We start from the raw sequence: 24,915 nt of genomic DNA on the forward strand, positions 1-24,915 counted from the left end.
ACGGAGTATTTCTTTTCTTTTCTATTTGTTTTCTATTTGTTTTTCTTTTTCCGTTTGTTTTCTTTTCTATTTCTTTTCTATTTCTTTTCTATATATTTTCTAATTCTTTTTCTATTTCTTTTCTATATATTTTCTATTTCTATTCTTTACTCCCGCCACGACGCCGTCCGCGCGGGAAACTTTCCCGCCACGTACGACGTCACGCGGGAAACTTTCCCGCCACGACGCCGCATGGGAGAAAAAATGCGGGAAAGAAAGGGCGGGAATAAAATTTTATTACGATTGAACTCGAAATAAAAGTACATAGCTAAACTGAAAATTAAGATACAGTGCCAGATTTGACCGTTGGAGTCATTCAGTCATACTTGTGCCTAGCCCTATAGTAGTCGCCACTGTAGTCGTCGTAGTCGCCGTCATCATCGTCGCTGGCATCGGGGTCGCAGTAGTCAAACCTCGGCGGGAGAGCACGCGTGGGCTGGGATTGAGGGTAGCGCAGGTGGGGGCCACGGTAGGCCATGACGCCCTGGAGAGTCCGGCCGCGCCACCACAGCCGACGGCCGGCCTCGTTGAAGTTCGAAGGAGGCGGGCCGCACTCCTCCTGCCTGGCAAGCGTCCTCTCACGCCGATTGATGAAGAAGCTTTCCCAAGTCGGGTTGTAGTCGGGATGCCACTGGGGATTCCTCCGCTGCTCTGGCGTGAGCTCGAAGTAGTAGTGGTTCGTGATGGCCATCTCGCGCGCCACACCTAGAGGGACAGGAGGGACCGGTACGCCTCCGACGCTTAGCAACCAGCCGGTCGGGACGCGGTAGCCCGGCGGGCAGGGGTAGTTCGAGGCGCAAAGCGCCTCCGCCTCCCGGGGGGTTAGAGATACGATGGAAGCCATGGGAGAGAATGATGAGGTTTGCAGATATGAGTCTAGATGTGATATGTAAATGGTGGCCAAGCCTACATATATATAGTGAAAAAATGGCGGGAAGACAGAGGCGGGAACCGGTGGAAAGCGCGGGAAGAAAATAGGCGGGAAGACAGAGGCAAACCTTTAGTACCGGTTGGTGGGTGCAACCGGTACTAAAGGTGTTTTTCTGTCATGTAACAAAACTGTCGGTGGGATAAGGACGCGTGGGTAACCTTTAGTACCGGTTGGTGGGTGCAACCGGTACTAAAGCTGTCGGCAGGAGAAGGACGCCCTGCTCGATGAGATAAAGTATGTAGCACACGACGCCCTGTCGGTGGGATAAGGACGCGTGGGTAACCTTTAGTACCGGTTGGTGGGTGCAACCGGTACTAAAGCTGTCGGCAGGATAAGGAGGCCCTGCTCGATGAGATAAAGTATGTAGCGCACGACGCCCTGTCGGAGGAAGAAGAAGACAAAGTAGAAGCGGCGCCGTGCCTATTAAAGGAGCATCGATACGCCATGGGAAGCAGCTCAACAAGCCAACATGGATGGAGAGTTTCATCACCATGGATGGAGGAAAGGGTTGGGAAATCTCCCGTGGCGGAACTTGTCGAAGATGCCCTTGGTGCACACGCCCTATGGCATCTTCGGAAGTTTCGCCTCGGAAAAATTTCCCTGCAAGCCCGTGAAAGACTCCATCTCCTCTAACAATGTTGGGGAAAGGGTTGGGAAATCTCCCGTGGCGGAACTTGTCGAAGATGCCCTTGGTGCACACGCCCTATGGCATCTTCGGAAGTTCCGCCTCGGAAAAATTTCCCTGCAAGCCCGTGAAAGACTCCATCTCCTCTAACAATGTTGGGGAAAGGGTTGGGAAATCTCCCGTGGCGGAACTTGTCGAAGATGCCCTTGGTGCACACGCCCTATGGCATCTACGGAAGTTCCGCCTCGGAAAAATTTCCCTGCAAGCCCGTGAAAGACTCCATCTCCTCTAACAATGTTGGGGAAAGGGTTGGGAAATCTCCCGTGGCGGAACTTGTCGAATATGCCCTTAATTGGTGCACATGCCATATATATGGCATATTCGGAAGTTCCGCCTCGGAAAATTTTCCCTGCAAGCCCGTGAAAGCTACTTAACTAGTAAAACAAGCCAACCATCTCCATTGTTAATATCTTACATACAATAACATCATTACACAAAAGTGATTTCCATATTGAGATACACAAGTTATGATCCCTATATGTAGCTAGCTAGTCTTCTGAGTTTTCTTCGTCTGTTTCCCTTTCTTCTTACTGCGATGCAACCATGGACAATCTTCATTGTTTAAGACGATTCTTGGGTCAATTTTTACCTTCAAGGGTGGAATATCGTCAAACTTATTATAATCTTCTGACATGTCTGTCTTGTCCTCTACTCCCACGATGTTTCTTTTTCCTGAAAGAACTATGTGCCGCTTTGGCTCATCGTATGATGTGTCCTCTTGCCTTTTTTTTTCTTTTCGGTTTGCTAGACATATCCTTCACATAAAAAACCTGAGCCACTTCACTGGCTAGGACGAATGGTTCGGTGTCGTACCCTAGATTCTTGAAACCCACTGTAGTCATTCCGTACTGCGGGTCTACCTGTACCCCGTTTTTCAGGTTGAACCATTTGCACCGGAACAAAGGGACCTTGAAATTAGGTCCATAGTCAAGTTCCCATATCTCCTCTATGTACCCATAATATGTGACCTTGTTCCCATTGCCATCTTCTGCATCAAAGCGGACACCACTGTTTTGGTTGGTGCTCTTTTTGTCTTGGGCGAAAGTGTAAAATGTGTTCCCATTAATCTCGTACCCTTGAAAAGTCGATATAGTAGAAGATGGTTGCTTGGCCAACAAGTACAGCTGCTCGTCATCGGTGACATTCATGAGACGTGTTTGCAACCAACCGCCGAAAGTCTTCATGTGTTCGCCATCAATCCAATCTTCACGTTGCTCCGGGTATTTAGAGCGTAAGATATCCTTGTGTTCCTCTTTGTACGGAGCCACCAAGATGGAATTATGTAGAACTGTGTAGTGTGCTTGAGTGAAAGAATGTCTGTCCATACACGTTGCTGATTTCTTTCCTAGCGTGCCTTTTCCACGCAGTCTCCCCTCATAGCGCGATTCAGGAACACCGATCGGCTTAAGGTCAGGAATAAAGTCAACACAAAACTCAAGGACCTCCTATATTCCATAGCCCTTGGAGATGCTTCCTTCTGGCCTAGCACGGTTATGAACGTACTTCTTTAAGACTCCCATGGATCTCTCAAAGGGGAACATGTTGTGTAGAAATACAGGACCGAGAACGCCAATCTCTTCGACCAGGTGAACTAGGAGATGTGTCATAATATTGAAGAAGGATGGTGGGAACACCAACTCAAAGCTGACTAGACATTGGACCACATCCTTCTGTAAATTTTGTAGAGTAAGTGGATTGATCACCTTCTGAGAAATTGCATTGAGGAACGCACATAGCTTCACAATGGGTACTCGAACATTTTCCGGCAGAAGCCCCCTCAATGCAACCGAAAGTAATTGTGTCATAATCACGTGGCAGTCATGAGACTTTAGGTTTTGAAACTTTTTCTCCGACATGTTTATTATTCCCTTTATATTCGACGAGAAGCCAGACGGGACCTTGATGCTACTCAGGACTTCAAAAAAGATCTCCTTCTCCTCTTTGGTAAGAGCGTAGCTGGCAGGACCTTGATACTTCTCTGGATTCAGGTTGTTTCCTTCGTGGATACTTTGCTGGTCCTGTCGTGCATCCGGTGTATCTTTTGTCTTCCCATACACGCCCAAGAAGTTTAGCAGGTTCACGCAAAGATTTTTCGTCACGTGCATCACGTCGATTGCAGAGTGAACCTCTAAGAATTTCCAGTAGGGTAGCTCCCAAAATATCGACTTCTTCTTCCATATGGGTACGTGTCCGTCAACATCATGTGGAATAGATTGTCCGCCGGGACCCTTTCCAAAGATCACTTTTAAATCTTTGACCATATCATATATAACTTCCCAGTAGGACGGGTAGGCTTCGTTCGGTTATCTGCCTCACCTCCGAAATGCTTTCCTCTCTTTCTTACGTGATGTTGTTTTGGAAGAAATCGACGATGCCCCAGGTACACATTCTTGTTTCCCAAATAATTACTGTCAGTCTCACCTAAACAGTGTGTGCATGCATTGTATCCCTTGTTTGACTGCACTGAAATGTTACCAAGAGCAGGCCAATCATTGATGGTTACAAATAACAACGCTCGTAGGTTAAATTCCTTTTGTTCGTGCTCATCCCACACAGGTACACCTTCGTCACGCCAGAACTCTAAAAGTTCTTCAACCAATGGCCTCAGGTACACATCAATGTCGTTGCCGGGTTGCTTCGGGCCCTGGATGAGCACTGGCATCATAATGAACTTCCGCTTCATGCACAACCAAGGAGGAAGGTTATAGATACATAGAGTCACTGGCCAGGTGCTATGACTGGAGCTCTGCTCCCCGAAAGGATTAAAGCCATCTGTACTTAGACCAAATCTTAAGTTCCTTGCGTCATCTGAAAATGACTTGAACTCTCTGTCGATTTTTCTCCACTGCGACCCGTCAGCGGGGTGTCTCAGCATCACATCTTTCTTACGGTCCTCTTTGTGCCATCGCAACAACTTGGCATGCTCTTTGTTCTGGAACAAACGTTTCAACCGTGGTATTATAGGAGCATACCACATCACCTTCGCAGGAACCCTCTTCCTGGGGGTGGACTCGCCCTCAACATCGCTAGGGTCATCTCGCCCTGATCTTATACCTCAATGCACTACATACCGGGCATGCATTCAAATTCTCGTACTCCCCGCGGTAGAGGATGCAGTCATTGATGCATGCATGTATCTTCTGCACCTCTAATCCTAGAGGGCAGACAATCTTCTTTGCTTCGTACGTGCTAGAGGGCAATACGTTCTCCCCTGGAAGCATCTTCTTTATTATTTTCAGCAACTTTTCAAATCCCTTGTCAGAAGTACCATTCTCTGCCTTCCACTGCAGCAATTCCAGCGTGGTACCCAACTTTTTCTGACCATTTTCGCAAATTGGGTACAACAGTTTGTTGTGATCCTCTAACATTTTCTCCAACTTCAACCTCTCCTTTTCATTTCCGCAGTTCATCTTCGCATCAAGAATGGCCCGACCCAAATCGTCATCCGGGTCATCAAAAATCGGCTCATCGAAAATGGGCTCTTCTTCAGCTTCGTCTTCCCCCATTCTACTATCACCGTCTTCAGTGAATAAGGGATAGTTGTCACTATCCTCTTCTTCTTCGTTGTCTTCCAATATAACCCCTCTTTCTCCGTGCTTGGTCCAACAATTATAGCTGGGCATGAAACCGTTCTCCAGCAGGTGGACGTGAAGGGTCTTCGAGGTAGAGTAATCCTTCATATTCTTACAGGAACTACATGGACAATACATGAAACCATTCGACCGCCTGTTTGCCTCAGCCACGTTGAGAAAATAATGCATGCCATTAATGAACTCGGGATGGCACCGGTCACCGTACATCCATTGTCGACTCATCTGCATTTTATATGTATATAAAAAATCATTAAGTACACAACATCGTGGATATATGAGTGACCAACTTAATTAATATTCAAGTTCATCACATAAAACTAATTGTTTTTATAAAAAAGAAGAGGGGCTCACCGAGGTGGTACCGTGCCGGCTAGGGGACGACGCTGGCGATCGACGGTGGTAAGGACGGGGATGATACTAATTAAAATCTACAAAACATACCATAATTTCAGCTCAAATTGCATATAAAAAAATAAAATCCCTAACTTAGGCATTTCATCGAACACCTTGCTTGCACTAGAAAAATAGTACGAGTTAAAACTACCAAAGAAATGAGCTAAATTAGGACCGCCGGAAGGAAGGATGATATTGCTAACCCTTGGATAGATGTATGCCGTTAATCTTGTTAAAATGGTGGAGAAAAATGAAGCTAATTGGAGTGTGAGAGGTGCAAAATATTTGGAAATGTGAGAGGAGGAGAAGGAGAATGAGATATGCAGGGGGTCGGGCGCGCGGCGGCGCGCTGATATAGGGCACATACCCTTTAGTACCGGTTCCTTACATGAACCGGTACTAAAGGTGCAACCCTGGCCCCATCATTGCCTGGAAACTGGGCTCAAACCATTTCATACCGGTTCGTAACACGAACCGGTATAAAAGGGTCTTAACGAACCGGTATTGATGTCCCACGCACGGAACCGGTATTAATGCCGCCTTTAGTACCGGTTCGTAAGGGAACCGGTACTAAAGGCTTAGATGGATGCTCCATTTTCTACTAGTGATACTCCATCCCTCTCATGGAATTTGTCTAAAGTTTGTGAAAATTTGGATGTATATATATATATGGATGTTATTTAGTGTCTAGGTACATCCGAAGCTTGACAAATTTCAGACAATTTTCGTGGACTGAGGGGCTATAAGACGTTTTAGACATTTCAAAATGAACTACTCCGTAGATACACACTATATATAGTGAGTGAATCTACACACTAAAAATACACTAGATACATATCAAAATAGATGAATTTACTATACTACTAAAAGCTAAAACATCTTATATTAGTGAATCAGAGATCGGGCTAAGCTAATAAATAAATATATATATACACACACATATATATATATATATACATATATATTCCAAAATCAAACTAAATACAGTTCATAGGCTAGATCTTGCACCGATTCAAACTGCATGTCATATATACATCGGCAAAAAATATGGCGGGTTTAACTATGGTACTTAGCTTACATATATACTATACGACTCTAAGCAACCGTGTTAATCCTCACGTCGATATAGAGTACTCCTTAATATACATAAATAGTTTACACAAAACTATGGTTTCCGAGAACTTACATCAATTGATGCCGGTCGCCTCGATCGAAGTCGAGCGCCGCCATCGTCTAGGAAGTAGCTGTGCCTAAGAGCATCCCCACTCGTTGGCGCTCCCCACGTCCAAATCCGGCGAATTTTTCGTCCGGATTGGAGGAAGATTTGGCGTGGGGAGGAGTAGTTTCCCAGTCGTGTGCTCCCCAAGCGGCGTTTCTCGGGGAAAAAGAGGATGGCTCGGGGAATCCGGACGAAAGAGGAGACACGTGGGCGTGGGCGGTTGGTTTAGCTTCGTCCGGAGTCCCCGAGCGCGCCCCGGGGGGCCGGGGATGGCGTGGGCTCGCCGGATGGATGAAGGGTCAAATCCGGACGAAAACGAGGAACCGGGGGCGCGACTGAGCCGAATTTCGCCGTCCGGATGGAAAAAACGTCGCTCGGGGACCTCGTCGGGGGGACGAGTGGAGATGCTCTAATGCCGCACGCGGTATCTGCGAGGAAAGAGACGCCGCCGTGCTGTGATGTTGAGCCGGCTTGCGTACACGATCGGACACGTGAGGTAAGTGGCAAACTATAAAAGAAGCTAGATGGGGTCGGAGGTACTAGGCAGTAGGCACACATTTCAGTGAAAGGAGTAAAGTCATAATAATTACTACGTCTATACGGGTTTACATGGGTATTACACAATTCGAGAACAAACTTTGACTACAAATTTGGTCAACAAAATGTTATAAATATGCCACAAATATTATACCATTGGAATCATATTCAAAAGAAGTTTCCAATAGTTTAATTTGTGTGACATACATATTATATTTTGTATAAGAATATGAAGTTCTTATGGAAATGGACAATTGTGTAATTAACATGGTGGTTCACGCTCAAAGTAAATAAGCTCATTTCTTCTTTTGGTGGCATTTTGCCCCCATTAATTATGTTTTACGAGAAGTCCGCCAACCTATTCATGATCCAATTTTTAATAGTCGTACGAGAGAATATGTTTATCTTATGGAAATGAACAACTATGTTATTAACATATTTAGCAATGGCCATGTTGCGGAGTCATAGCCATATTTCACCTCGATGCTAACCCGAGTGTTCTGACATATTTGGTCATTTGCAAGTTGTGGCTGCCCTAAGTCGGTTTCAAAAAGTTTTTCTGCATCTGTACGGGCAGGAGCTTGAGTTATTATTTCCAAGCTCTCGAACGTCTAAATATGATCTTTTTTCTTTTAGGTTTTGTGCCAAAATACGGGCTCAGTCTTCCGAAGGTGCTCATAGGGGTAGGGTGTGCGTGTGTGCGTTCATAGGGGTGAGTGTATGCGCGTGTATGTGAGCGTCTGCGTTTGTACTGTGTTTCTCAAAAAAAAAAAAAAAAAAAGTTATTATTTCCAAGCTCTCGAACGTCTAAATATGATCTTTTTTCTTTTAGGTTTTGTGCCAAAATACGGCAGCCCATAGTTAGACAGAACGCTTGCGAAGTCACATGCGAAGACCGAAGAACGTGCTCGTCCGCGACGTCACGCGTGACGTCGTGAAAAGCCCTCTGGTACATGTCATCAATGACGCCGTGGAAAGCCTTCGATCTAGTCCATGTCATCTGCTCGCTACCTCAAGAACTACTGTCCACATACACGGAACGAACAAATCCATGCAACACAAATCCCCGCCAAGTCCAAAAACGGTGTCAAATTCAAAGACAAACACTTCGTATTTGGTGTGGTTGGTAGCTGCATGCATTTACGTGCGCATCCACATCAACGTCTTCAACATCCCTTTTCGATGTCCTCAGGACAAATCAAGGCGCCGCCCGATTGTAATGGTCCCAGTTGGCACTTGGCACGTACTGGACAAATTTCCCTTGTTTGAGATTTGCTTTCACGTTCCCTTATACTCCGTACGGATTAAGCTATCTGAAAATTCCATAGGAGTAGTAGATATAATCGCTGTCATGTTTGCTTGGCGGTAGGAAGAAATGAACAGGTTCTCTTCTCCATTGATTGATGAGGTCCTCCAAAGACATGTGCTATCCAAACTGTGCATGCACCTTCTTCTTCTATTTATTTGAATCTTTCTTGTTTAGCAGAAAAGGAACACGGCATGGGTTCAAGATCATCAGTACGAGTGGTCGACTCCTGCCTCGTACCGCCCAGCGCCGAGACGCCGCGTAAAGCGCTATGGCTTTCCGCGCTGGACCTGGTGCTGGCCAACCGAGGCTACACCCCGCTCGTCCATCTCTACAGCGCCAGTGACCTCGCCGCCGCCGCCACGGACTGGTTTAACGTGGCGAAGCTCAAGAAGTCCATGGCGAAGGCGCTCGTCCCGTTCTACCCTCTGGCCGGCCGCCTCAGCACGGATTCTGACGGCCGTATAGAGGTCAACTGCAACGCGGAGGGCGCGCTGTTCGTGGTCGCCCACTCCGATCACACCGTCGAGGACTTCAGGGACTCGCCGGAGCTAAGGAAGCTGCTCTGTCCTCGCGTCCAGCAGTCGTCCGTCATACTGGCCGCACAGGTGACCTTCTTGAGGTGCGGCGGCGCAGTCATAGGTACGGCGGGGCACCACGCCGTGGTGGACGGCGCCAGCATGTTCCATTTCATCCGGACGTGGGCGAGGTACTGCAGGGACGGCGAGCGCGCCGCGATAGAGCCACCGTTCCACGACCGCCGCCTCCTCCGCGCGCGGTCCCCGCCCATCGTCCGCCCCGAAACCGTCCCCATGTTCTGCAGCAGGCTAGCCATGCACGAGCCGTCGCCGACGTCCGCCGTCGCGACCGAGGTCTTCGCCTTCTCCAAGGACCAGCTTCGCGCCCTCAAGCGTCACTGCGGCGGCGCCAGCACGTTCTGCGCCGTGAGCGCGCTCGTGTGGCGGTGCGTCTGCGTCGCCCGCAGGCTGGACCCGGACACCGTCACCCGCATGAACTTTCCCGTGGACGTCAGGCGCCGGCTTGAGCCGCCGCTCCCGGACGGGTACTTCGGCAACGGGGTCGTCAACGTCTTCGCCACCGCCGCGGTGAGGGACGTCGTGTCGGAGACGCTGGCCTCCGTTGCCAACCGAATAAAAGGCACGACGGAGCGGTTCGACGACGGGCTGCTGAGGTCGGCGGTGGACTACTTCGAGATGGAGGCGGAGAAGGGCGGGCGGCCGGAGCACAGCGGGAACCTGCCGGAGACGGAGCTGCGGATGAACAGCTGGTACCACCTGCGCACGTACGAGGCCGACTTCGGGTGGGGGAAGCCGCGCGTGATGACGCGGGCGGAGGCCGTGCGCGGCGGCTGGGTGTACCTCTTGGATGCGGGCTGCGGCGACGGCAGCGCGCACCTGCTCGTCTCCTTGGAGGCGGCCACTCTCGAGAAATTCCAGCGCGCGATCGCCACATGTGGAGCTCTAGCCAACGCACATGCAAGGCTATGAGCCTAGGCCCTAGGACCATAAGCTTGCACGTGATTAAATTTAGGGAGCATCTATTTTTATTAAGTTTAATTCTTGCTTTGACTCTTCGCTAGGTGCCGAAAATATTCAAACAATTTTCAAATTGGACTCATGGTTCAAGGGATACAAAAGGTTCAAATTTAGTACTGTACCTACATTCTCTAAAGTGAGTAAAGGAGAGAGAAAATCTGACACAAATCTAAAAAGGTCAACGGAGAGCCTAGCTTAACTGGTTAGGGAGTGGATGTACCCACCCAACACCTGAGTTTAAATCTCCACGGATGCGAATTTAGGTTCCTATATACTAACTCCATCCCAAAGCTATATTTTTTTTGAAAAAGTCAAACTATGGCAAGTTTGACCAAATTTTTATCATAAAAATATTAACATGAAAAGTACAAAATCAATATCATTAGATAGATAGTGAAATATATCTTCATATGGTATCTACAAAATATCATATTTGTTCATAGATTCTTCTAAAAGTTTGGTTAAACTTTACTTCGTTTGACTTTTCAAAAAAGCCTGGAGGTACTATACTTTCGGCCTAGACTAGACCTAGTACTCATGCAATTTATCTTCGCGGAGTCCAGCCGCCCTCCCCTCCCTCGCCGCCACTGGAGGTCGCTAGACAAAGCCCGCGTGGCATGGTGGCGGGGGGGGGGGGGGGGGGCTTCCGCACGGCGTAGGGGTGGGATGGCGGCCTCCCAACCTCCACATTATGGTGGTGATGCGCAGCCGCAGCGCCCGGAGCATGGCAGCGGGCAATGGCGGTGTGGCCCGGTCTCGGTCCTTGGGGCTTGGAGGAGACAACGTCGGTTGCCCCTCTTGCGCGTGAAGGGCTGCTCCGCCCGCATCATATGGAAGCTGTGGCGGCGGCGGCCAGGACCGCGTGGCGTGGCGGCACGCCTTCGCCAACGTTCGCCGGGCGGGCCCGATCTAAGACGCGAGGCTCGTTTCCGGGACGCGTGGGTTTGATCTGGGTTGGGTGGGCCTCCGCTGATGTTTGTCCACAGACCTATGTACCTCTTTCGTCGTCGTTGGGCAGCGGATGGCAGCGTGGGGGCCTGCTCGTCCGCATCGAAAAATAAAGGTGGTGGTCCTAGGGTCCCTCTTGTGCGAAGAGGGGGAACTTCCTGAGGCTGGTCCTTGATTTGGCCGGAGTGATGAGTTTTGAAAGGCTCCGCCGGTGAATGTAATACTGCACCTTATGCCTAGAGTTTGCTGGATCGGGTGGTATTCGGTCGTGCACACACATGCTTTCTTGCCATCAAGAGAAATTTTGCTCCCCCATTGTGAAGTTAGAGGCCAAGAATACCATGAATACCGGATTGGAGGTCTAGCAATAAAGGTTCGAGTCTCTGCATTGTTGGGGGACTTGCTTGGTGTTTTGGATTTGGCAACAACAGTATGCAAGTGGGGGCGACAACACACGTGAAGTTCAGAATCTTACCTTTTAGGACGAAAAACGATGGTCTGGCCTTAATTGGTTGTGTCTGGCAATAGCCTTGTTGAAGTAATTGTTTTGAGAGCGGAAACTATCTTCGGGGTGAAAACCTAAAATCTTTGATCAGGTGACAAATGGTGCTTGTGCACTGTTTCCTTCTTCAATGCGTCATTTTTTGAGATCCTAGAGTTCAAGTATTGTCTTAGTGGTGGATGTATTGTTGCTGCTAGAGCTAAAATACCGTAGCGGGACTTTTATTTTCTTAGTTTTTTTTTGTCTATGTGCATCCATACTATTATTAAGAATATTGCGTTGTTGCAGTGCTAAATGTATTTGGTTATATTAATATATTCTCTTTATCGAAAAAGAGAGAGCACGGCAGAACTGCTGCTCTCGTGGAACCACAGCAAGATATGCGCATGTTTTTTATGGAAAGTTTCCTAACCCTCCACTGTTCGTGTATCCAACGGCCCAACATGGCCGGCACCCAATTGCAAGTGGAAGAGGCTAGAAAATTTGGTCCAAAAGTGAGCACAAGACTTTGTTTGGTTGCATGTAGTGTTTTTAACATCTTTGTATGAAGTTTGCATACATTCTGAGTGGAGTCTGGATGGGCTGAGCCTAGTTTACAGCCTACATGCTGGACTATAGAGTCATGATGGGCTTTGCTTGTCTACTATACATGCTGGACTATAGACACTAGCATTATCCTAGTTTAGAGCCTAGTTTAGAGACTCTTTCACCATCGAAGCCGAGTAGAGCTTGTTGTAGTAAATAGACAGGAAGCTGCCGTGCTAAGATCGCAAAGAACTAACACACTAGACTAGCAACTATCACCAATGATGACAATCATAGATTGGAAGATACTGGTCTGAAACCACATCAACGAACACGAAAATCGACCAAAGAACGAGGATAGAGCGAGAAAAAACCCTTATTCTAACTTTATAATATAGACGCACCTCACTACCAAAGAGGGGATAGGGTGGAGAGAAAGTTATTCTGACTTGGGAGTATAGACACACCTCTCCATTCTGAAAAAAGATGATGAAAACAACCTAGATAAAGAACGAAAATCCTCCATGTCTGCCGCACCTTCAAATTCCGCATGTCCCTACATTTTAATGACTGTTTCTGTGTCTACTTATTCTAACTTCACCGTCGTCTCACCGTCCCAAAAAAGGACGCTGAAGAAAAAAACCCTAAACAAAGAACGAAAACTCTCCCACCAGCCACCAGTGAGGGGCCGTGGGCCCCTCACGACTCCAAGGTCTAAGGCCCCTGCATCTTCATGGCTAATTTTTATGTCTACTTTTCTCATTTGTTTCACCGTAAGTTTCAACAAGAACATCCCGAGACGCACACGGGCAGGCAGAAAGCAGCTTCAGACACGTCCCTCAAAAAACGTCCGGCACAAATGATTTGGGACACGTTTAGGACCGCGCCGGACAAAAAGAGACGAAAAATCTGTACAAAAAGAGACCATTTCCAGCCGCGTCCCTCAAACAGCGTCTGGATGCATGCATTTTAATAGAAGGGACCACCCTATGTGGGAAAAGTAGGTGAGAGAAAGTGTGGGAAAAGAGAATGACATGTGGGGAATAGGGGCTGCATGCATGCGTCCGGACGCTATTTTTGTGTCCGACGACCCCGGTAGAGACTTTGTACATAGAGTCTCTACCGGGGACGCCGGACATAAAATGAGGTGCTATTTAACTTTGGAGGACGCGACTGAAACGCGTTTTTCTCCATTTCTTGTCCGCCGTTCTACAAACGTCATTTGGGGACGCGACTGGAGATGCTCTAAATAGGCAGTAAATAGGGATGTCCTGGACAAAGGTTAGTGCAGTGCATAAAGGCACTACCACTCTTGTGTGTGTAGCACTACTACACTACTCCACCACGTACCGGCTGCTGTCAAACATACGCAGTGAACGACACAAGCACGCACACAATCAGAGAGGTAGAGTACAAGATACTCCGTAGGATGGATCAGTTCAGGACCGTAGGCAGTACTCGCTGCTGCTTTCCGCACGTTGGAGCAAAGCATCCGGGGCGACGCCTTCCTTCCATCTCCTTCTGCCGGGCCATCATTTGCTGTCCCGCTAATCTCTGCATATCCTCTTGGTTTACGCATGTCCCAAGCCTAGCTAACATGCTGCGTTCCCTCTTGTGCTAGATCGTCATGACTCCTCTTTTGCGAGAGTGTTGATGAGGATAATCAGAGATCAGATCATCAAATCCTGCGAGATCTTGTGCTAATTAATTGCCGTAGGGAAAGCACGGCAGAGAACGGGGTTTTAGCCTTTTCGGCACCTTGTAGCATGCAAAATCGTGGCAAATCCTGGGATTTGACATGAGTGAAATCCATAAGATCACGAAGCACTTACATGCTACTCCCGTACTCCCTATGTGCACTAATGTAAGATGTTTTAGATATTTTTAAAATAAACTAGACATATACTAAAAGGAGTGCATCTACACACTAAAAGTAAAGTAGATACAAACAAAAGTGAGTGAACCTATAGAAGAGCTAAAACGTCTTATATTTCTAGACAGAGGGAGTACAAAAACTGGGCCTGCCTTGCACAAATGATACACAAATACAACCACACTTGCGAGATCAGATCATCAAATTCTGTGAGATCTTGTGCTATGCCGTAGGGAAAACACGGCAGAGACCAGGGTTTTAGCCTTTACGGCGCCTTGTAGCATCCAAAATCGTGGCAAATCCTGGGATTTGACATGAGATGAAATCCTTAAGATCACGGAAGCACTTACATGCTACAAAAATGGGTGTGCCTTGCGCAAATCATACACAAATACAACCACTTCCTCTCACCCCAGCAGACCAATAGAGAAAGTTCAAGGCCCATATTGGTGGCATGGTAAATGTACTATACTCCCTCCCTTTCATGAAAGTTATCTTAGATTTGTCTAAAATTGGATCAGAGGGAGTACATGCAAACAGGTTCTGCAATACCAGCATAGTACATTACTATACACACAGGACACATAATAATTAGGTAACAGAGCGTGCTGGAATCAACAGGGAGAAATGAATAAGATTTACCTCTGCAACCGCGCTGCTGCCGCGGCAGAAGAGAGTACCAGGAAGCCTTTACTTTTCCCCCAGTGCCTGTGTCTGTCTACGTTTGTCGAACAAAGCACACACCAGGCTCGGTGGCCGGTGCTTCCGCTGGGTCTCTTCCCACATCATCTTTTAGCCACGCTCGGTTACAATCGCCACTGCTTTCTTTTTCCGGGTCCCTGACCTGCGCAGCTCGCCTTCATTCTTCAGTCCCTCCTCAAGCTCTCTCTTCTTTCTCGCGTGCTTGCTTTCTGTCACTCCACGGCCATCTTTTCCTTTCTCCCACTGTTGATCAAAGGAGGTTTGAACTTGACCCTAGGGTGTTGTCCTCACTCCTCAGTTTCTTCTGTTTGATCTTCTCTCCCGGTAATGGCTGGAGGCCTCGAGGGGAGGAGCTCTGCAACTAGAGGAGTCGAGCAGGTATGCTTGCAGCTGGTGTTTTTACCTTGCATTCTCTTCTGAACCATCCTGGTACCTGGTTTCTTGAGATCTATGTGAAGAATGGTTCTTCTTTGGCCGCCTGTGATTTCACTGCGTCCTTGTTAACGTAGATGGATCTGTTCTTCCTCTCTGTTTTAGGCCAGCCAATAGACACTCTGCATTTTCCTGAAAGAGAAGAAGAAAACTACATTAGACACCATGTTTCAGTTTTATAATAATATTTTAAGGCTTGAAACACACGTCATTTGCTTTTGTGCCTGTCCGAACTCTGATCACTCTACGTGGTTGGGCATCTCAAGATTTTCTAGTCTTTTGTGTCTACTTATACGAGAAACAGTAATGCTGGAAAGAGGCACATCTCAGGAGTTCCCCATTACGTGGTCTAATTGCTCTGCCCTTTTCTTCAGGCCATTGTTGCTCTGAAGAAGGGCGCACACCTACTGAAATGCGGGAAGAGAGGGAAGCCCAAGCTCTGCTTTTTCAGGCTATCTTATGTGAGTAGCTCTTTGGCACTGTAATTACTCTTAACAGAACGCTACGATATTAAAAAAAAACATGTTCTTTCACTACCTTCAAAGAATCATAGCGTGGATCATGCAAAGTCATGATAACAAGAAACCTGTATAATTCAATCAAGTAAAATTTTAGACTTGTAGTGAGTAGTATCCATGCGGTGCAGTACTGCTCAGTCCAGATTCCTGATGGCTAGTCGTAAGGGGAATTTGGTCAATGATTTTAAGCTCAATGGTACAAAGCGTTTTAAGGCAAAGCACTAAAGTACAGGTTTATTTACTTTTATCAAGATATTGCACGCAATAGATAAGAAATGTTTCACTTCAGACGCTGAAGTTAATGTGTTAAACAGAAACAGAAATAATTCTGCTAAAACTCACCAAGGTACATCACTGTTAGTCAAGATATTGCTTTAGACTTCTCAATTTTTTGTCATGTACTCCTACCACAGGAATGATCAGCACCATTTAGTGAATTCTGCTGAACTATCCACATGGCCGGCATCAGTCCGTCTGATCCCATCTCATCGTGCTCCTTTATGCCCTGTTACTGCTGAATAAAAATATATTTGTAGTCATCATACGGCTATGTCGACAGATAACTCCAAGTCTAACTTTCAGGATTGCCCCTACATCATTTCTTTTTGTACCAAAAATGCATTCTTAAATTGTACTGCAGCTTCTAATACAATTCAGGTATAAACAAAGTAATCTCACAGTAGCACAAGAACACCTGAAGTACGAGCATTACACATTCTACAAGTGTATTAATGTTCTTTGCTTCTCCCCAATTCCTACTATCTAGTTATTATTATCATTTGTAGGTAACATGGTACTGCCATATCCACATGTGTCTTAAATTTCATTAGTTGAAATCATCCAAAATTGAACTCATAACACCTCTGACCCCCTTTCATATTCAGAAAACCGTTCTATTGTACTGTCAAAAATTTCCAAATTTGGAATATCCGCTTGATATAGTTTGGCCAAGTTTAGTATTCTGAACTTCTAGATAACGAAAATTCTGCAACATAACCTTTCTATGTCTGCAGGATGAAAAAATGCTGGCATGGTTTTCCAAAGGGAGGGAAAAACGTTTGAGCTTGGATTCTGTGTCTAGTGTAGTTCAAGGACAGAAAACGGTATGAGGTTTTCCTTTCCAGGACACATATTACTATCATTATTATTTACCCATAAAATATATATGAGGGCGCCCATATTCTGAATATGTCTGTATTTTACAGACAAACCTATTGCGTTTGCATTGGCCAGAAAAGGAACCTCACTCCTTGTCAGTCTTATATGAGAATGGTGAATTCTCACTGGACTTGGTATTTCCTTACTAGGCCTCATATTGCTGAGTTCAGAATTCTCTTAATTCCTCGTATCACTGCCTTTTTAAAATTTATTTAGTATTTACAATCATGTGTACCCAGATCTGCAAAGACAAGGATCAAGCTGAATGTTGGTGTCTAGGTCTATCAGGGCTAGTATCTGCTCTATTCGGACCTCTTCTTCTGGTTGATTCAACAAGCAGCCGCCAGATACACAGTTGCACAAATAGCCCTCCTAGCTATATTCAGCAAAGGACTAGGCTATTTTCATTGCATGATACAAGAAATTACACCCAGGTTCGTTTTTGAACTCATGCATGCTGTGGTTTCTATATCAGAACATGATAGCTTGTTCAAGTATGAGTTTACATGACATGTGGCTTTTCATGGATTACACGAAATAAATATTCTGGTGATTTGCTAATCAGTGGGCATCCGCTACTAGGCTCAGAACTGGTTAAAGCTGTGAAATTAATCCTTTCCATACATAAAGATAATAGTAAGGAAATTTGATAATGCACTTTGTGTAGTTGCCAAAAAAATCACAATTCACATTAAATAAGGTTATCACATACTCCTTCCATTCCATAATCCTTCCCGTGGTTTTAGTTCTTGAAGTAACCATGACAAAAATTATGGAACGGAGGGAGTAGTATTTTTAATTGTTAGATTCCAATTATAACTTATGAACTTATCTACTTAACTTGTTCGTGAAGGTACACTCACTATATGGCAGTCCTAGGTTGGTACAGAACAAAGTATCGAACAGCAGTCTGGATTGCTCAGAATCATTCGTCTCTCCAAGGCAGAGAACATTGTCAGACCTAGATTTCTATTTGGAAAGGATTACCCCTGAAACGGCAAACAAAGATAAAAACAGTTTGAGGGATACAGGGGATGCCGATAAAATTAAGGAGCAAAGAATTACCCAAATGCCTAAACTAAAATCATCTGAAGGATCACATGTGGCATATGGAACAGATTCTAGGAAGGACATCTTTTTCTGGGGAGACGTTCTTGGCAGTGTGTTAGACCATGGAGATGCATCAAAAGCCAATGTCTCACTTCCAAGGTTATTGAACTCAACCCAGATTCTTGAGGTGCAGAATGTCGCCTGTGGAGAAGAACATGCAGCAATAGTTACTAAGCAAGGGGAGGTCTTTTCCTGGGATAAAGAGAGTGGTGATAGATTGGGACACAAAGTAGGTGTCGGTGTCTCACATCCCAAAATTATCGACTCGCTTGCCTTTACCCCTGTGAAGACTATTGCATTTGGGGCAAAGCACACCTGTGCACTTGCAGTTTCAGGAGAACTTTATGAGTGGGGTGAAGGGGCTCACAGCTTGTGTTTAGGGGATGATCAGTGTCACAGAAGCCAATGGTTCCCACACAAACTGTATGATCCTTTGGATGGCATATCTGTGCTGAAGATTTCATGTGGTCAATGGCACACAGCTATCATATCCTCCTCTGGTCAACTGTTCACATATGGCGATGGAACATTTGGTGTTCTTGGACATGGTGACACCAAGAGTGTTGCCCGGCCCAAAGAAGTTGAGTCTCTGAAGGGGGTAAGAGCCAAGGCTGTTGCATGTGGGCCATGGCACACAGCTGCCATTGTGGAAATATTAGGTAATGTCAAGAGCAATGCTCCTAGTGGGAAGCTGTTCACCTGGGGCGATGCAGAGAGAGGAAAGCTGGGCCATGCCGATGATAAAATGAAGCTTGTACCAACATGTGTCAAGCCACTCACTGATGTTGATTTTGCTCAGGTATCCTGTGCGAAGACACTAACAGTTGCACTTACAATAACGGGTGTTGTTTTCACCATTGGAAGCAAGCAACATGGAAAATTAGGGATTAACCACCAAACCGATGACGCGTCTATTTGTACAGTTGAAGGGCCTCTTAAGACTGAGTTTGTCCGAGAGATATCAGCAGGCTCTTCCCACGTCGCAGTTTTAACAATGAATGGAAGGGTATATACTTGGGGCAAAGGCACAGAAGGTCAACTTGGTTTAGGTGACTATGCTGACAGGTGCTCCCCAACTCTAGTGGAGTCATTGGAAGAAAAGCAAGTGGAGAGTATAGCTTGTGGTTCCAATTTCACTGTTGCGGTTTGTTTACATAGGTCAATCTCAGGCAAGGATCAATCTGTATGCCGCAGTTGCGGGTTGTCATTTAGCTTCACAAGGAAGAAGCACCACTGCTACAACTGTGGTTCCATGTTCTGCAATTCCTGCAGCAGCAACAAGGTTTCGAGGGCAGCTCTTGTACCAGATAGGAGCAAAAGGTACCGCGTTTGTGATGTGTGTTTCACTCAACTGCAGATAAATGAAGAAAATGGCACACTAAGTTCACGACTGACGACCCGAAAGGAGGAGCCATTTCCAACAGAAATAAGAGCATATACACCAAAGTTGTCACGTATAATCAAGGAAGCAAATTCAATCATGGAAAAAATGTCAATGTCACCGGGTTCCAATCAGAGAAATCAAGACATGGCTCCTCGGGATCAAGTGAGAACACAGAGATGGGGGCAAGTAGAGTGCCCAAGTCAATTCAGATGTGCACGAGACAACATTCCATGCTGTTCCACATCAAGTAAACAGAGAGTCAATGTTTCTCTTACACAGAGAATGCCTGAATCAGTGCCATCAAAGTATACCAGCTCTTTTCCACAAGCAGCTAGTAATTTGAAAGCAGAGTCAGATTCGGCGGAAAAGATATTACTAAGAGAAGTGAAACAGCTTCAAGCACAGGTAATTCATATAGTATGTAATGTTGGCCTTTTGTTGGCCTCCTTTTACATCATATATTTTTACTAACTACTGTCTTATTTTTAAACTGGGATGGAAGTATTGATCATAGTTATTGTGTTCTTATCTAAGCAGGTGACCACCCTTGCAGAACAATGCCGGCATAGGAGTCTGAAGGTTCAGTCGTACAAACGAAAAGTTGATGAAACATGGCTAACTGTCAGGAATGAAGCAGCAAAGAGTAAAACTGCAAAAGACATTATAAAGGTTTTAACCAATCAGGTATAAGTCTAACAACCTATGTCAATTTCCATCCTTTTCAGATACTGTGTGACTACTGATGTAAAATCAGTTGTCTGGGGCAAAATGTGCAGAGGAATGCTTTGTCAAAGAAGATTTCAGCTGGTCAGCAATCATACAACTCCGAGACTATTCCTAGCCGCATCACTAGTGGAGTAAAAGCAGAATTACCAGACCCACCGGACGAAACCCCAGTGACAGTCAAATCAAAGCCAAGCGGCATCAGAGATCACCATGAGCAATTAGGCAGGGAATGTATACATTCTAAAAACACAGCTACGGTCAATGACTCCACCGTGCGTAGAAATGGCAGAAAGGAACCCAATAACAGCTATATTTATGCCAGCGAAACAGTTGCCACTGTTCATCCTATTGATTCCTATGGCACAGTCGAGCAAATCTCTCGTGGGGTGTATGTCACAATTGTCACATCCCCCGGTGGAAACAAGGGCCTCAAACGCATCCGGTTCAGGTGAACTCCGGAAAAAGATACTTGTCAGTCGACACACGAATTACCTAAAGAGTTTACTTTTTCAATAACTTGCTTTTTTGATCAATAATGCAGCCGGAAACACTTTGTCGAGAAGGAAGCACAAAAATGGTGGGAAGCGAACAAGAGCAGACTGTTTGCAAAGTACAGCAGCATGGAACAATTGACAGAGTAATCAGCTACGACAGCAGATTTACATTGTAAATAGTAAGGGATTCCAGATGGTTACACACAGAAAGATGCTACTGTTCTACTCCCTCCGTTCCAAAATATAGGCCATTTTGGAAAGTTAGTTAGCTTTCTAAAAAGGCTTATATTTTGAAACCGAAGTAATAGTAAGGTAGTAGGTCCCCATGGTTAGCCCCTACATGGCTGTGCAGAGGGTTGGTTTGAGTTGGATTAGGGTTAGATCTCCCCTCGAGTGGTATGATAATTCAGAACTCTGATGCAAGTTTGTACTAATGTGCAAAGAGCAAATACATACCTGGATGGCTCGTTTTGAAGCTCTGCGTGTTTGTTTGGACAGGAGCAATGGCGACTCGGGGTGCCGAGGGCTTTCTTTGAAGCTGCCTCTGCGCTCCCCGTAGATCGCCGCATCCCAGCCGCCACCGCTCCTGCTCCTCTAGCCCCCATTGGGCCGCCGCAACAAAATTTGTGTTTCGGTGGCAGTTTGACACCTCGGCCACATCGTACTCCTCGCCCATGCTTACCACGCGGGCCTCCACTCGTCCGCCACGCCTTACCTTCATCTATGTAGGAGCGGTAAGGGCAACCGATTCAATTCTCTTTTTTTCAGTTCATTGTATGTTCCTGCTTATACAAGACGAAAGTTCCATTTGTCTTTCTCGAACCGGAAAATCATCTTGACATCCAAGAAAGTGGAGTACTAGTAAGTAACAAAACGGGCTTCCTTATGGCAAACTGAATAGCTCACACAACTGGAAGGCTGAAGCTGCAATTTATATCAGATTCCAAGTAATGTTATACTCCAATTTACAAAGCATTCGACGTTTGTTCGTCTTGTGCTCGTCATATGTATGTTTCACAGAATGCAGACTAGAGAGTTATGATACAAGCCTAGCTTACATGCAGTCAGACTATGGCAACCCTCTCTCGGGTCCAGGCTGCTACAGGCAACAACGCTGGACTCCGAACCTCCCGATTTGGGGGAAAATTGCAGACACACTGTAGAAAAGAAAATCATGGATGCTACAGATTCCATCTATAAATATTCACGAGCAAGAACCAGAATTGCTCAATCTAGTGTGGCTTCGAGCTGCTTCAGAGAAGTGCAACATACCGACGACAGGTAAAAGCAGCAGGATGAGGAGTCGCTTCTTCCCACTGCAGATCAGCTCTCTGAACCACCAGCTCAAGAATCCAGAGCAAAACTAGCAAACATCTAAAATGTGAAGAGCGCGTTGAAGCTTCGGGTGTCACAAGCAGAGCCTCGTCAGCTCACCGTCGGCCTCCTCTCTGGGCGCCTCAGATCGCAGCGACTCGCTCTCAACCGTGCATCTCTTGTATGGCACAAAACCTCTCTGCAGGCTGACAGAAACCGAGCTCTCACACTTTGTTAGCCGTGGCAGAGGCGTCGTGTCGCTCTCGCTGCTGTTTCCTCGCCCTCGAGAGTCGGTAGCATCCGAATTCTGAGCTGCTGATCCAGTGCCTGTGTTTGAGCCTGTCCAGGATCCTTCCCTCTGCATGATTTTGTGATCAGCACCCTCGGAACGATGGCTGTGGTGCTGACTTGAAGCCACGGCCTGCTGGTAGAACATCGCGCCAGGCAGGGTCCCGTTGTAGCTGAACCATGGCATGGCAGATTGCGTGGTGAAACTGTCCGATTGAGGAACAAAATACACAAACTGCTGCATGTTACTCGGCCACGGATTCCATGAGCTTCCTCCTGCAGCCCCACCAGAAGGTAGGTTTCTGCTTCCTTGCGTAGTTGTATCATCTGCTGCAGCTTCAGTTTCGAGGTCCCCGCCGTTCTGCGGGTTACCCGTGCTAGCTTTCGGCTTCTGATACGAATCCTTCACCGTGACACTCTTACCAAATAGCTTAAGGACTGATGTCTCTGATCCTGCTGGACATGGTACTCCTTTGACATCACTGTTTCCAGTGTACTCTGACGCCTGAAATTGGCATTTCAGATTATTAGAATTTAAAGGTACCAGTCGGGTTACACCAGATAACGTAATTGCTACCAAGAACAGCAGATGAGAATATCATATTCACAATCGGGTATCTAAAATAAAAATCTTCTTCTAATATGTTTTTGTTTCATGAAAGTGATGTCAGCAACTCAGTATTGTTTATGTCTCAAGCGGTGTAGACTTGTCTTGGCTTGCTGAAATGATTGGTTCTTGTATTGCAATATATGAGGAGCTGAACCCAACTCAGCTCGAATTTTGGTTCCGTTCATCCTAATTAAACTGATACTACATCATAGATAGTCTAGTCAAATTTCTTACACACTGGTCAATTTCAACCACCCTCTGATCCACATGCATGGTGCATCTCCCAACTGAGTAATTTCAAGGCGAACTGAAGTCTGATGTTTGACTGAATCTTAAGGAACTTTCAGGCGAGTGAGTAATTATTATTTTTATTGATGTTCTTATCATATCAAGAGAAAATATGCCTTAGGTAAGGAATAGGTACCTTGGTATTTGGCGAGAGGGACCCGTCCCCTCTGTCCGCCGACGAGGCCAGCGAGCCGTAGCCGGAGCCGGAAGCGGCGGCCGACGGAACCAGCGAGCTGCTGCCGCCGCCTGAATTATTCTTGGAGAACCGGCCACCCGAGCCCCCCGCTCCAGCCCGGGGAGCGGCCAGCACCGACGTCGGCGATCCCTCCTCCTCCTGAGACTCGCACAGCGACTGGGTCCGCACGGGAGGCCTCTCCAGCCGCGTGAGCCCCGGCACGTGCTTAGTACCGCCACCGGCCGCCGTGCCGTCGTCCGCCTTTCGCGGGTACGGGTGCGCCGGCTTCCTCTTGGGCCGCGGCGGCGGGATCTGGATCGCCGCCGTCGGCGCCGCCGCGCCCGAGCCGGTGCTGTTGCCGGACGACTCTCGGGTGACCTTGGTGAAGAACTTCTGCGCGTGGCTCCGGATTTGCACGGCCGTCTTGGTGCCGATGTGCTCTGCGGTCGCGGAGAAGAGAGGAGATTGTTCTGTTCAGTTGAGTACTTGAGGTGAATCCAGACAGTGTGTGGTAGCTTTTAGTGGACGCGCGCGCGCGTTGGCGTACCTTGTATCCGGCGCCATGCGCGGCCGTGCAGCTGCAGGGCTTCGAGGAACCTTTTGTGCTCCTCCTCGGTCCACTTCTCCCGCTGCTTGGTGATGGTGTAGGGCTTGCGCGCCTTTGGCACGTGGTCTTGGCCTGTGCCGTGGGAGCTGAGATGGTTGTTGCGATGATGATCCTCGTCGGTTGCCATCGCGTTCTCCTGCAAGGATTGGTGGACCGCGGGGAAGAAGAAGAATAAGCATGCCATAATCAGTTTCCGAGGGGGAACCTCAAGATAGATGGTTTCCCAGAAGGATCTGACCGTGAAAAGAAGAAAGAAGGAATACGGAGCAAAGATGGATGAATTACCTGCAAAGAGGCCATCTCCAGGCAGCTTCGAAATCTGACTCCCCAGAGAAGGAGAAGGCCGCTACAGCAGCAGCTGTACGGGAGCCACCAGAGCCCAAGCTCTCTTCCTAGAGCTCGTCGTTGAGAGAGGGAGGCCAAGGAAGGAGACGAGACGAGAGGTCAGGACGGGACGGGGGGAGAAGAGGAGAGTGGAATAAAAGAGAAGGCTGGGCGTGGGGCCGGCGAGTGAGGGGACGAGAGAAAAAGAGCATGGTGGGGCGCGCCACGTCGGACGGGATTTTTCCGGGTTATCCTCCTGCTGTGGGAAAATGTTTTATTAATCCTTCGTGTGGAGTGGAGAGACGAGGGAAGCCGCTCGTTGCTACTCGTGGCTGTGGCTGCTCCTCCGCTTCCGTCGCTCTCATTCGGACTCATGTGCTCCATTTCTTACGGCACCACCGTAAAACTTGGAATTTCCTACTCCCACGCTCGCACGAGTGTCTCCCTCCCTCCCTCCCTCCTGATGAGTGCATGCAAACGTGTGCTCACGAGGCGACAAAATCACAGGGCCGCCGTAACCATAGGCCTCCATGCCCAACTCGACAGGCCTGTGATTTTTCCCCTCAAGAAAAATCCCGACACCACAAAATATCTCAGCCACAAATCTGGAGCGGCACGTACGGTGGAAGACAATTTTTGACACCGTGACTGTGCGTGTGCGTGGACGGATTAAAGAAA

General features: G+C 47.1%; 3 protein-coding genes across 5 annotated transcripts; 2 read left to right on the forward strand and 1 right to left on the reverse strand.

The window, feature by feature from the left end:
- Positions 1-8,888: 8,888 nt before the first annotated feature.
- LOC127306640 (hydroxycinnamoyltransferase 4) lies at positions 8,889-10,458 on the forward strand. The gene has a single exon (XM_051337301.2). The coding sequence runs from the start codon at positions 8,898-8,900 to the stop codon at positions 10,209-10,211; it is 1,314 nt and encodes a 437-aa protein (XP_051193261.1). The 5' UTR covers positions 8,889-8,897; the 3' UTR covers positions 10,212-10,458.
- Positions 10,459-14,826: 4,368 nt separating this feature from the next.
- Positions 14,827-21,444, forward strand: LOC127306637 (PH, RCC1 and FYVE domains-containing protein 1). Of its 3 annotated transcripts, XR_007854760.2 has the most exons (10): positions 14,827-15,187; positions 15,616-15,702; positions 16,773-16,862; positions 16,965-17,051; positions 17,157-17,351; positions 17,771-19,816; positions 19,949-20,095; positions 20,188-20,585; positions 20,679-21,027; positions 21,130-21,444. XR_007854760.2 is itself a non-coding variant. In XM_051337298.2 (9 exons), the coding sequence occupies exons 1-9, from the start codon at positions 15,137-15,139 to the stop codon at positions 20,776-20,778; spliced, it is 3,201 nt and encodes a 1,066-aa protein (XP_051193258.1). In that variant the 5' UTR covers positions 14,827-15,136; the 3' UTR covers positions 20,779-21,106. The 3 variants fall into 3 exon arrangements, 2 of the variants coding, with proteins under 2 accessions (XP_051193258.1, XP_051193259.1); XM_051337298.2 differs by lacking the exon at positions 21,130-21,444 and having other exon boundaries at positions 20,679-21,106; XM_051337299.2 differs by lacking the exons at positions 15,616-15,702; positions 21,130-21,444 and having other exon boundaries at positions 20,679-21,106.
- Positions 21,445-21,544: 100 nt separating this feature from the next.
- Positions 21,545-24,383, reverse strand: LOC127306638 (uncharacterized). Its single transcript, XM_051337300.2, has 4 exons — positions 24,199-24,383; positions 23,854-24,049; positions 23,268-23,746; positions 21,545-22,738 (listed from the first exon to the last, which is right to left on the reverse strand). Exons 1-4 carry the CDS (start codon positions 24,211-24,213, stop codon positions 22,040-22,042), a joined length of 1,389 nt encoding a protein of 462 aa, XP_051193260.1. The 5' UTR covers positions 24,214-24,383; the 3' UTR covers positions 21,545-22,039.
- Positions 24,384-24,915: the final 532 nt, after the last annotated feature.

Source organism: Lolium perenne, chromosome 6, assembly GCF_019359855.2.
Source record: "Lolium perenne isolate Kyuss_39 chromosome 6, Kyuss_2.0, whole genome shotgun sequence".
Lineage (NCBI taxonomy): Eukaryota > Viridiplantae > Streptophyta > Magnoliopsida > Poales > Poaceae > Lolium > Lolium perenne.